Source organism: Phalacrocorax aristotelis, chromosome 2 (assembly GCF_949628215.1).
Source record: "Phalacrocorax aristotelis chromosome 2, bGulAri2.1, whole genome shotgun sequence".
Taxonomy (NCBI): Eukaryota; Metazoa; Chordata; class Aves; order Suliformes; family Phalacrocoracidae; genus Phalacrocorax; species Phalacrocorax aristotelis.
Genome location: NC_134277.1, coordinates 70728008 through 70741983, shown reverse-complemented (window position 1 = coordinate 70741983; position 13976 = coordinate 70728008). Strand labels below are relative to the sequence as shown.

Sequence of the window (13976 nt, the reverse complement as noted above, 5' to 3'; positions counted from 1 at the left end):
CTGTGTTAAGGGCTATAGGATCTGTGAAACTGGAACACAGAGACACATGGACTCCCATCCACGGCTGCTCAAAGTGTTCTCCACCTGCTCTACCTCTGTGTAATTTAATCTCAAGGAGGAACGAAGACCACTGACACCAACTGCATCCATGTTCTTGTGGGAAAGAGTTTGCGTTGTATGAGCACACAGGGAGATACCAGCATGAACACAAAAGATTCAATTTTTCTAGGAAAACTAGAGGTAAATCTCAGATTACCCCACATAGGTCTTTTTCTGGCTTGCATGCCTGAAAAGCAACAGGCCAGTTTAAAGTAGTTTAATCCTACCAAAATTAACATTTCACTCTAAATACCTTGTTTTGACTTAGGGCCCTGAACTTCCACTACCTTGCACTCTGTGAAGCAGTTTACAGTTGCTTGAACATTCAAAACAAGACCGAAGATTGACAACTCATGGCATTTTGAATGAATTATTCTCCAGTTCCTTTAAATAAAACACATAAGGCATATTGTTTCCCACATCACCCATGGTATTTTAACATTTTATCTACTGTCCACATCAATCCATCTCCCATAGTCTTGTAATTACAGGTTTAGAGACCAGGATGGCACAGCTGCATTAAATATGAAGTGAGGCTCATGGTACACAGTTCTCCAATCAGAGCTACAGAGTCAAACTTGGTCTGAAGCTAATTTTCTGACTTCTTTCTCTGTGACCATTTTTTTTCCCTCCGAGAAACTACACCCATTGTTTGCTGCAAGCAAATTCAATAGCACAATTACCCACACCCTTAATTTCCCTAATATTAGTTTCAGGCCCTAACAGGCTTTACAGTGCCTGGCGAGCCTGGGAATAAAAGAATAGATAGAAAAAGGTGGAAAGAGGAGACTGAAAAGGTAATCTTATTACTAAAGATATGTATTCTGTGAACAATACTCAACTGCAAATTCCTGTATTTTTATTTGTTGGCAGGACTTGAAGACCATGATACTTGGTTTTTCCTGCATTAACAGTTACAGAAACTTCACACGCCTACAGCTGCAGCACAAGCCCATCCGAAGTTTGTTCTACAGATATTGATACACAAAGAATATATACATATATTTACAGTCATTACAACCACAAGAGTATAATCCATATGATCTGCTTGGTCCCTACACTCAGATTTCCCAGCTGTAAGCACCACAAAATTCACACAGAATTTAGGCTAGCATACTTAGATCAGACAGTTATTAAAACCTAGAAATATCTGTCATCCTTGCCCTGGTCCAGAGCTGTGGTGCAAGCACCTGACACTTCCGAAGAGGAAACTTTATCAGCGTAGATACTACCTGCTAGGAGGTCTCTGAAAACACACAATCCTATAATTTGAGAGGGCCAAAGCTGCATCCCCAGCGCCTTGGTAAAATATATTCTTTAGTAGAAAACAAAACAAAGAAGTTTCTTATACTTTATGCTACCAAATTAACCTTACAGCGCAGGCACCTCCTGTACTGTTAACTCTTTGATGCATCCTTTTCAGTAAAGGATGCGAGTAATTCCTCCCTGAAGTAAGCAAAAGCCTCAAAATCCACTACTTGTTCATTATGCCAAAGAGCTCACAAGGCCAGTTAATATCACACTCATTGCGTTACATTTAAGACTCTTCAAGGGAACCTTTAACAATTTGTTGAAATCCAGTTCAGCAGCTAGAGCATCACCCCACAAATTTCTTTTGAGCACCAAGCAAAGGAAATGTTTTCAAATACCCTGCCTATTTACCAACTTGGTGAAATGCACTAACACACAGATGTAGCGAGAAAGGGAAAGACATCACAAGTGGGCCTGCACAGTGCAATTCCATCTAGCACAAATCCCTTACAAGCACCGTTATGCTGACATGACAGCTCCAGCAGCTACCAGCACACCAATTGCTTTCACCCAGTGCTCTCAGATGATTCTGCCCAATGCAGGAGGCCCTAGGCAAGTGGTCTACAAGACTGAAAAAATGATGTCCACGCCTGATATTAAGTATCTTTTTACATTTGAGCACCTCCAAATCTGAACTTGCTCCCATCAGCTCAAGCCAATGCTCAAGGTTGTGTTTGCAACCAACATTACTTACGTGTATGCTGTTGTACATCTTCCAAAAAGGCAGTTGCTCCAGTCAGTACAGAAAGGCCCTGCCCATTTGCTAAAGAAAAGGGTTTCCCAGCATACAGAAGGCCATAACATACAGTAAAGACAAACTCTACACTTCATTAAAAATAAATACACAGGTCTCCCAGCTGCTGAGCCATCATCACTCATAGCAAGCTGGCTTAATAAGATTTTTGCAGCATCTGTTAAATAAAGCTCCAACACCAGAAAGATGATTACTTGCATTAATAACCCACAGAATATTCAGCACCAGATACAATCCTCAAACTCGACATAGCCACAGATCATTCAATCCCAGCCATGAATCTTCCCCGCAGAAGGAAGTCCCTCCAATAGTCCTTGGAAGTCCTTCACAAGCTGCCCCATACACATTAAAAAGCGACAGCACCAAGAGGAGCGTAGAGTTTATTTTCAACCAGGAATCGGGTTTCCGTGCACTGTCCCCACTCCTCTCTTCCCACCCTGGTTCTAGACCACCTGCACAACCATCCAGGGAAAAGCCTTGGCCAGAGTGACAGAGATCGGTCCTCTTCCAGCAGCTCAGGCATGTTTGTCATGATCACTGTCCACTCACAGTTCAGCCACAGCAGGTGCCGCGGTGAAAGAGAGGAGCAGACATCAGATGACCCAGCTTCCATCCCTCTCACCAGTTTCCCACACAAGCTTCAGCAAGTCTCTTAATCCCCCTGTGCTCCCCCATCCCCAGTCTGTAGTTTTGGGAGCCCTGAAAGACAAAACCAGCTTCAGGAAGGCAGGTAAGTGCAATCTAATTAAAATATACAACCTGCATTATGGAGAAGGAAAGCTCAGGACAGAGTCTATTCTCATCATGCCACTCTTGCTTAGAGCAGATAGGAATCTCAAACACACATCAAGGGTATAATGCAACAATTTTCTTTCCACCTGACGTGTAAGGGGTTAGGTGTCTCTGCGTGCAGATGGCAGCAGGTTTGGTCTGAGCAGCTGCCAAACCATCTGTGCACATCAGGCCTTGTGAAGGATCACCTTTGCCTATGTGAACAAATCCGTATTTTCAAACAACCACCACCACAGTACCAACACAGTTAAATTTATATGAATGGTTGCAAGACAGCACCAAGATCAAAGGCATAAAATAAATCTGCTAGTTAGCATTGAATCTCACATGCAAATGGGTCAGCATTTTTGAGGTAGAAGTGAGGTGGCTTGTGAACATAGACTTACCTCATTTTAGGCATACAATGCCTCAAAGTATCTTTCTTCACTAATGGTTAGATGGTGGGGTCCAGTAAAAGTTATAGCCAGAATTACATTTCAGGTCCATGGTTCTCTCAAGCTATGCCAACAGTCATAGCCCATGTCCAAATATACTTTGGCTTGTTTAGCAAAGATGTCACCCTTGCAAACCAAGCATCTCATGACAGAGTTTTAAGCAGAATTCTTCAGCAACATGAATAATGAGTCCTGCCTGTTAATCAAGGATACAAAATCCAGGACACCTTCTCATGTATTTGGATAATGCTGTATCATGTTCCCACAAACTAGTCTCAGGGAGTGCTGCTTAGCACTCTGCCCAAGAAATAAGCTTTTATCAGGGCATCTCATACTGTTTAACCACAAAGCATCTTTCACAACACTAAATTGTTAAGTTCCTTCAAGCAAGCAGCAAGTCACAAAAGAGTTCCGCAAGCTCCATCACGTTCATTTAGTGATAGATTTTCATAGGTTATGGCTAACATTTCTAAGCACCACTGCTCCAAATATTTTCCATCTTATTTTTTATTCCTGCAGACATGCTGCTGTAACGTGTTGTACAAACACAACCATATCGAGTTGTGGAATTGCACAGATGTAGCTGTACAGCTGTATCTTTGGATTTTTTTTTTTTATGAATGGTACAAAAACAGTTTGCAAGCAAATTCCTACTTACATGAATTATTATGCCTGACAGATATTCCCTGCAAGGAATCAAGGATTTTGCCTTCAAGGAGACTACTGAAGCAAGCAAAGATTTGCAGAACTGTGTCCCAGGACTCCCACCAACCATTTCCTAAATTGACAGGGTTGACTTTGCCAAGAGGACACAGATCTGCAAGGCCAGGGTCCTCTCCCTGCTATGTCTTTAGTTTTTCTTCTTCTGTGCCACAACGTGTTCTCAGTAACATCACCATAAATTTCAACCATTTGATCCAGTAAAGCTTTACTTGCATTTACGGTGGAGCAAGTGAGATCAGAATCTGAGCTTTTACATGCATCTTTCAGGCATATTCCTGGAATTTATTTTAATGTGCATGAGCTTGCCTGCAACTGCTCCAGATGTTCTCCAACCTATTCTCTCTCCACTTTCCTATCCCCACATGAAACAGTAACAGTTGCATTGTCTTTTATGGGCTGAGGAAGTGAAGGAAGGGGAGGGACTTCCAGGAATTTAATTTATATATTTTTCACCTTAATGTTGTTTTAATTTTTATACATATATGGAACCATATGCAATGTACATCTATAGACACCAAGAGAAAGAATTTTGAGTGCTCAGTCTAGCTGTTGGTTTCACATTTTTAAGCAACAGCACTCCAGCCCAGAAAGGACAGCTACTATTTTATAGTTCTCTCTCCTTGCTTGACTCCATTTGGATTTTGAAAAGCTCTCTATATTAAGGCTTCTCATTAGCCCTGTGAAGCCCAGTACCCTAGAGACAGTATTTAATTCAACCATGACCTCCCTTCTGGGCATTTCCTGGCAAAAAATGACCAGATGGAAGAGCTAAAGACTGCCAAACATTCACTGCAAGGAAGTGCCAAAACAAGGGTCTTTATTGCTGATAAAAGCCATGGAAACATCAGAATGCAAAACAAAGTTGCTACCTTTTTTTCACCCCCATCTGCTTCACTAAAGCAGTGACCGCTGCTGTGATGGAACTGAAGGCACCAGTTTTCACCCTGAGGTTAAACCCTGGCACAGTAGCAAACGACGTAAGTAATTTTACTCCCTGTGTTGAATCATTATGTTTATTCCTATATTACTACCAACCAAGCTCCTCACACGATTCTCATTTTCTGTGCTCTTCACCAGGCACATACTTAGGAGTTAGGCCTGATAAATAATAACTTCCATTGTTAGCCCTGGCTGTGCTAAAATGAAGGATGCTATTATCATTTTCCAAAAGGAAATCAGGGGGTTAAACTCCCACCCTCCACAATTCCCTAAAACTCCTGTTACCCTGTGGGTCAGACTGCAGGCCTGTGTACTAATAAGATCTGGTGTTTACACTCTCCTGGATGCCAGTTCCACCATCTGGAAGGGCAGCTATAAGAAGCATCCACAGTGTTCAAGGAGAATCACACTTACACTTGCCAGGTGCATGAGTCTTGTCTGACATCAGCATTCAATGCCAGTTGTGCGGTGCAGCAAGGCCCAGCCTCCTTTGCTCCTCACCACCACATTTTTAGCATACCCAGCTCCTGAACAAGCACAGAAAAACTCTTTAGACCTTTTGGGGACTTTTGCTCACAACAACCCAAAAGCCAAACAGGATTCCTCCCAGTGTCCACAACAATAAACCACCTAAATCAATACATGCACCACCTTTATGCAGAGTACAGCTGCATCAATACACCTAGAGCTGGACTACACTGGTAACATGGACACATCTATACCACTGAATGCTCTAAATATATATGCGACAGACAATTTATGCCTGCACAGGAGCAAGAATAACCTATATCAAATACAGATGCCATTATGCCAGCAGAACAGTGTTCATGCCAGGAGTCGCACCAGCTGGACTCCTAATAGCCACGCAGCAGTTATTACATTAAAGAAATCATACCCCTTGCAGTCATAATTACACTGGTACAAAAATCTATGTGCAGACCAGGCCTTAAATCAGTTTAGGGAACCTACACAAGGGATTGTTCCTGTTTAATTACAGAGCCATTTAAACCAATTTGTTTAAATCAATGCTTGAGATCCAAAATAATTTTGTTACCTGCATGCATGCCGACCTTGTAAATTAAGTCCCCAACTCTGACAGCTCACTCCTATAAGCTAAAAGTTTAGTATATTAATAATAAACAAAAAGCAGTAGGGTAAACACTTGTGCTTTGGTAGTTTGAGGAAACCAGAACAATTCGTAGCAACTCCGGATAACACTGTGGCAAGCTGATATTAACAGTGAAGGGTGTTGTTGCATTGCAGTGGCCTGTGAAAAACACTAATCCTGGCCACCCTAGAAATTTAACTCCATTTTATCCTGGGTGCTTTGCCACCACTGCTGCTAAATGGGCAAAATCTACTGCACAGGCAAAGAAAATGACAGTAAGTTGTAACATGCTTAAACACAATTTACCTAGTTCTTAAACAAAAGCAGACAGAACAACATATTTAGCATCATGCAGTTTTTACCCTGCCACCATCAGGGCTGTGCTCCAGTACCCATGTCTGGAATCATACAGCAAATCTCTCTGTCATGTAGTCAATCTTGGACATGAGATGGTTTGGGGGGGGCGGGGGGGGGGGAGGGGAGGAAGAAGCAACAGTGGGAAGCTTGAAAATTTAGTCCAACATATTTTCCTTTCTCCGCATTTATCTACACATTCTTCCTTAATTCCCCTATTATTTTACATTCTTCCAAAACCTGGAACAGAAACAGGACACAAGTCCTTCATCTGCAGAGCTCCCACACAATGTTATATGGCCCTACCAGTTAGGGATGCAATAATTTACTCTAGAAGTTAAATAATTACAATACTTAGCCTGGGAGTAGCTATAGCAGCAAAACCACACCTTTTATCAGGGCCCTCTCTCATCTTCTCATAGAAGAAAGCTACACTACACATTTTGTTTGTGTAATAGCATCCACAGCACACCTATTTTAAAAATTTTGGTGCTTTTTGCACGTAGACATGGTTTTACAATCCTCCTTTAACATAACTAAGAACACCATTCTTCTATAATTTGAATTAACTGTGCAAAATATTGAGCTACCACTTGAATTTTAGAAAGTGTCTTTACAATGCATTTGTTTTCAATTGTTAGCAGCCTTTAGTTTAGAATAGCAGGTAGGCCAACTAAACAAAAAATGGCTCACCAAAAATATTGGTTGCACAACATGCTGTCTATGTGATATCCACTCTACCAAGTGTGCCAGCAAGAGAAATACAAAATGTGATCCTCACTAGCACAGCCACCAGGCTGGACATGCGTGCTAACACCGTTAGCAGAAACACCTGCTTTGCTCATGAGAGATTATTTTACTATTTCCAGCGCTTTCTTAGTTAACACCACATTGGTCAAGCCTTCATCAGCCACACCAGAAGCCACACCTAAGATGGCTACCTAGCTCTATCAGCCATTTTCAATACCAAATCAAGACATCGTGGCATTGCTAATGCCAGTGCATTGCTGTTAACACTGACAAGGATGCCCTGGAAGAACCTGTGCTGGAAATAGCACTAGTGTCTTTGAACAGCTGAGTTTTTCCAGTATCACAGACAGTAGGAAAAGTAGCTGTATTTACCACCATTGCTAACACCAATATAGGACCAGAATAGTGCAAGAATAAGTGGTCAAAGTTCAGTGAAACAGGTGAAGGCCGTAAGGACTTCCGTATATAAAGATTAAGAAAAAAAGCACCTGACTCATGTCTTTAAAAGAAAGTCAAATTTCTCACCAAAATATCACCGCCCTCACTATGGGCCCTGCCTAGCAAAGTGGAGCATGACAGACCAAATGCCAGCAGCGGCAGAAGCCAGCACCACTCTCGCTTCCTTCGCTGCTCCTACGCCGAAGGTCCAAGCACTTGGCAGCTGGAAGGAGGGTGTCTGTGCTCCAACACCACCTTTCACCTTTAAATCACAGGGACGAACAAGGCAGCTGAGGGCTTGGGCACACATTTGTTTCAGCCAACTCACCTACAGGGCACAGTAACCTCTGACCAGGGATGGTAACTGCCTAAACTGAGAGCACTGCTACTTTCCACAGCGCTATGGCCTCTGGTTGAGTGGGCACAGACTAGTCCCACAGCAGTCCTCAAGAGGTTCAGCCCATCCTGCTTCAGCTGCCCACACTGGTGCGGGGACAACACCACAGCAACCCACCTTTACGGTCTTTTTGCGATCCTCAAGGCCAGACATTCTGTTATAAAACAGTACAGAGGGAACTGTAACAACACAAACTGGCCCAGCTGGATACAGGATCACAATGATGGTGTTCATACCTAACACTGTTTAATACAACCGCTTCAATCACAACTGGCTCTTCCTTAGTCTAGGCAAATTCCAGTGCATCATCACAGTATGAGCTCAGTGCCCCAGTATCCCAAGTCTGGTCCTTACTGGGCTCCCAACCTGCACCACCACTGCAACAACAGAACTGGCTGTTACTTTTAGACAGAAGAGGACAATTGGGAAAAACAAAAATGCCTTTAATTTGAAGGCCAGAAAGGAAACAAGGCAGGGGGGAGGGATTTGTTTTTATTTCTATTTGTTTGGTTTTTAAACAGTACCTGAACAGTGCTCTGTCTTGGAGGCCTAATCCCACAGTATCTCTGTTGGACTTTTACAGGAATAACACTGGAATTAAAGGTCTGCAGTGCTGAGAGAAAAAGGTCAATGGAAGAGCTAAGTGCCATCTTCTGTGATACACCATCATCACTCACATAGGAAGAAGACTTGCAGCCAATTGCCAGCAGGCTCTTTGGACCGACTTTCTAATACATGCAAAAAAAAAGAGGCATCATAGCCTTTGCTAGCTCTGCTGATTAAAGATAGACAGCACTTCATCTGACTTTCTCTTGCAATAAGATGACCATAATTCACATTTAACATGCTGCAAAGTCATCTGCCTTCCAAGTACAAGAGCATGTTCTGCTGAAAGTCACTGCTGTTAGGCCAAATTTAAACTCAATATTGCAGGACAGCTATTACATTGCTATTAATAATAAATAATCATGATAATGTTTTCCCTTAATAGAGCACCTCATCCCAAAGAATCCTAACCACTTTGCAAACTCTAGACCAAGTTCTATCCACTGATACAACCGTGTAATCTCTGCCTGATTTGCATGGGTACAGAGGAATGTAGAAATTAATTAGAGATTGCACCAGACCTGTGCATTACTTTGCTGTAGCTGATGTTCCTCCCACTTCAGGGGTCAATCCAGAGATACATTTTCAGTGCTTTAACATGGGGTTCTCAAACAACTTCCAGACAGCAGGCCTGTACTGTAAGCCTGCGCGATGCCCATGATTCCCCGGAAGAGTAGGAAGCTGAGGATCTGAGCAGTACTATTTACATTTCCTTCTCAATAAAGATGCTCCCTCATGACCACAATCAAGTATAGAAGCAGCACCAGTCAGCAAACAAATTTAAGTGTTCCTTAATAAGAACAACCTCTGGAGTGCTGGGAAAGTCATACTCTGCAGAGTCTCCAGGCACAATGGACTCCTACCATGCACTACTACAATACAAACATTTCACAATTAATACTATTTAGACATGGTTGGTAACACATGCAGTGAATATTCAGCTCAGTGTTTCTGCCCTTAACTGAAGATTAAAGAGTAAGCAAAAACACTGTAAACAGAATTAAGGGTAACATCTCCAGAGACATGCTTTAAAAAACATCTAGTACTTGACTCTTCCCAAAAACAAAACAGTTGCTACCAAGAAACATTCATGTGAACCTCCAGAATAAGTTCTCTTTAGCCAAGTTGACTTGAGTCAAGCACCAACAGGACCAGAAACTCAAACAGCTGAGATTTCCCCTTCAGCTTAGAGATGAAATGTCATCAAGGACCTCTCAGCACCACCTGCAGTAAATCACTTCACCTGATGCAACAGCTATTTAGTAACACTGGGCAACCACTTAAGTCAGGATCTGCAGAATGCCATATTGTATTGAACAAGGGGGAGGAATTATACTGTGAAAAGTCATGCATTAACAATTTTGAACTAGGCGGAGGCTAACTTTGTCTGTACCAGCAACTCTTCTGATGCTGAGCACAAATAGGAACTCTGGTGACATACTTTGTCCCTGTATGCAAACACATCTCTGTGTGGACTGTATACAATTGTATCACCAATGCATGCAGGCAGGGGCAAAGCAGACCACTTCTAGCAAACATGCCAAACTTCTCAGCTCAGTGAGAAAGGAAAACACCCTTATTCAACACCAGAACCCAAATATTCAACCATTGATCTTTCTTGACCACCAAGCAGCAAGTCAGTCAGGACATTAGTTTTGCATTATGCAAGCACCCAGCAGCCTCAACTAGAGGGAACAAGTACAAACACCAATTAACAGAAGAGCTCCTAAGCAAGTGGATAGACTGGAGGCAGGAAGGAGAAAGGGTCGATCAGCCCTGTTTTGTAGAAGCAAACAGGGAATTTGATGCCTTTCACACAGAAGTGACAGAAGCCATCAGTACATTTCACTTAAAACACCACAGGTTTTATACATGCTTTCGGTCATCATCCAAACCCGCCTAGTTTCTAATTCTCTCAAACTTGGTCTCTTCCAGAGACTCGCCCAACATTCATCTAGCTCCTAAGGAAACTGCCATAGAGAGACAGACCGAGCTCAGGATCCTGTTTCTAACAGTGATGAGCAGCAGAGGTTTAGCGAAAAAGTTAACAGGGCAAGTTTAAAGCCGTTATTTCTCCCATTTTCTCCCCCCACCTCCCAGCTTCCAGGAAGCCACAGTGTGGGGACTTCCTCAGCTAGGGTGTGGATTCACACATTTGTGTTTTAATAGTGGTTGGCAGGCCACAACACTAAAAATACATTTAAAGCAGCAATGCATCTACATGTCAGGCATACAAGTGAAAACAAAGCAACCGAATTTTTCCCATTGAGTGGTCTGAGTTAAACACAGCTGCAAGGACACCTGTTTCACCCCACCTTCATCTCCAGAGTTCACATCAGAAATAGGCCAGAGTGGATTTGAACACTGCTGCAAATTCACAGTGTAAACACAGCTCTAGACAGGCAGCGGAAACACTGCCAACTGCTTCCCTAGGCTTTTATTTTTTAATAATGAAAGCTCCCCAAATGAAAATACAGCTTAAGGCAACAAGCTGATTTAAAATAAAATAGTTACAAAAGAAAAGTTGGTCCCTGCCTCTTCCCAGGCCAGATATATACCTTCCCTCATGTGGAAGCCAGGAAGGTATTCCTCTCAGCAGTTCGGGAGCCATTGCTCTAGCCCCATGTTTGCACCAGTATGAACACTCAAGAGCTTTCATTGTTATAGATCCAATGCCTGAATTAAAACAACATACAAAAAAGTAAAAGTTTAACTCTGAAATAACTGGGGAGAGAGTTATTTATAGTCCAAGAGATATTTCTGTACATAATAATCCTTTAAGTAATACATTAAAAGTTATCACATTGCAAGTTATGACCTTATATGTTTAATCCCTACTTAATGACCATTCCATGTGTTTTTGCACACATTTTGCTACTACTGCAACACACAAATAACGTTGGGGAATGGGAGCAAACCAAATTAACCAGAGGTGAAACAGAACTGAGAATAGTACAATACCAATTAATAGGGAGAAAACACCTTTTTTGCAGCCTGCTGCTCGCAGATTGCATCAGCAAGTTATCAGTAACATCTCAGCTACATCAATCGTCAGCATCATTCATAAATTCAGCATGTTTGGGTAAAGATTTTTTTTCTTCTTTAGCTGCAAATACTCAGAGAGAGCCAAAGCATAATATTACTTTAAGCCCTCCAGAAAAATCATACCAATTGTGTTTCTTTGTTATTTCAGAAATTTTGCTCTTGCACCAGATGCCTGCTGTTTGCCTGAAACCTCGCAGGACTCTACCTCCAGGAGCACAGGCAAGCTGGGGCACTTCCAAAAGCAACACCTGCAGGGAAGCATGTCACAGGAAAACCAACAGTTGCCACCAAATTCACATCTGTCAAACATGAAACATTGTTACCTTGATACTGTCTTTTATTTATGCTTTGTGGGATATACATTTCTGCAGTACAAATTCATCTGCACATCATTCTGGCAAACAAGTCAGGCGGCTGGTACAAGTGTTGTATCTTGAGGAAGAAGTCAAAAGTGTATTACAGAAGACAAGTTCTCTGACTCAAAGACAAGCCTTTCCAAGTACAGAAAATACTACTACTGAGCAAGGTTTCCAGACAAATGCCTACACTATACTTTAGGTTTTTTAGGTACCGCCTTAATTCACTTAATTGCTTAATTTTAGGGGCTGAAAACACTCACTGGCTGCAATACCAGCCGCGTTTGAATGGTAACTAATTCTAATGAGTATGCTAGTAGCAATGTAACACTACGACATGCCACACACATTTATGAGCTTGAAAGCGATAGCAATCAACCTACATAGCTGCAGCCCCAAAGCCAAACCAGCCACCCAGACTTGTTAACCTCAACGCACTCCACCACAGAGATGACTCACAGCATTGCCCCCTCACTTTTACCCTTTCCCACCTATATTTGTAGGGACAAATTAAGACTTCCTTACTCCGGAGGGTACTCCCACTAAAATCCACCAGAACACAAGTGTTTAAGGACCAGAGGTCACGAAGCTGAGAGCGCAGAGCCCAGACTCAGGCTCGCCTAAGGGAAAGCGAGACGCGGCCCATTTTTGCACGCCTGCAAGCGGAGAAGCCGCGAAAGTCTGTGCGTGCCTACTTTCTCACTCCCTCCTTCCCTTTCTACGTGATCTTAATTAAGCCTCGGGTGTAAAAAAAATAAAAAACCAACCACGTTTCCTCCGCTTGTCACCGTTTCCTGCCCTCCCTCTCGGGTTTGCAGGTGGCGACCCGGGGCCGGGGGCAGAGCCGGCACCCCGCAGCCCCCCGAGGCGGGAGCGATGCTCCCCTCCGCGCTCCCCTGCCAGCCGCCTATGGAAACCGCCGGCCGAAGGCGAGCAGGATCATCATTTTTTCAGCTTTTTACCATCACAAGGATGACACCTGCTTCCTCCCCTCCCGCTCCGTCCCCCGCTGCGTGGGCTGGGTGTCAGGCCCGACCCTACCCAGGCTTGCCCGAGCATCCCGGAGGAGCGGGGACCCGCTGCCGGGGACCCGAGTGGCGGGGGGGCCGGGGGATGCGGGACGGCACGCCGGGCTGCCGCAGCGCAATCCCCCACCGCCCCTCTCCAAATAAACGGGTGAATGGAGCGGGGCTGCCCCCACCCCTCCCCGAACTCACCCAGGGTCTTGACGGCGACCTGCCGGGTGAGCGGCGGCGGCAAGTTGACGCAGACCAAGTCGACGTCCTGGTGCAGCAGCACCTCGTCGATGCGGCTGGTGTAGAAAGGGACGCTCATCTCCTTGGCCAGCTCCTCCGCCTCCTCGGGCGTGCGGCCCCACAGCGCCTTCACGGCGAAACCCTCCGCCTTCAGCAGCGGCACGATCACCCGCGCCGTCAGGCCGGTGCCGAACACCCCGACCCCGGGCAGCATGGCGGCGAGCCGAGCCGAGCCGAGCCGAGCCGAGGGGCGAGGCGGGCGGCACGGCGAGGCGAGGCGAGGCGCGGCGCCCCCTCCTTCCCTCAGCGCCGGCCGGGGCGGGGGGAGGCGGCAGAGGGAGGCAGCCCCCGCTGGCCGCTGCCGCCGCCGGGGCCGGGACCAGCCACCCCCCGCCTCAGCGGCAGCAGCGCCGCCGGCTGCCCTGCCATGCCCGCACCATCACACACGCCGCCGCGGAGGAGCCGGCCTCCATTAACGGACGGAATGGGGCGGGGGGGGGGGGGGGGGGGGGGGAAACGGGGAATCGGGCGGGGATAACCGCCCTCCCCCGGCGGAGGAGGCGGCGGCGGCGGCGCGGAGCTCAGCGCCGCTCCTCTGCCATCTTCGCCGCGGG

The 13976-nt window shown here is 44.9% G+C and overlaps 1 protein-coding gene across 1 annotated transcript in view; it reads right to left on the bottom strand.

The window, feature by feature from the left end:
• GFOD1 (Gfo/Idh/MocA-like oxidoreductase domain containing 1) overlaps positions 1-13719 on the bottom strand; it is a 71944-nt gene extending 58225 nt beyond the window's left edge. The window contains exon 1 of the mRNA XM_075084040.1: positions 13324-13719. Within this exon, the coding sequence (XP_074940141.1) occupies positions 13324-13576 (253 nt within the window). The 5' untranslated portion in view covers positions 13577-13719. The remainder of the gene's footprint in view (positions 1-13323) is intronic.
• Between the last annotated feature and the right edge of the window lie 257 nt (positions 13720-13976).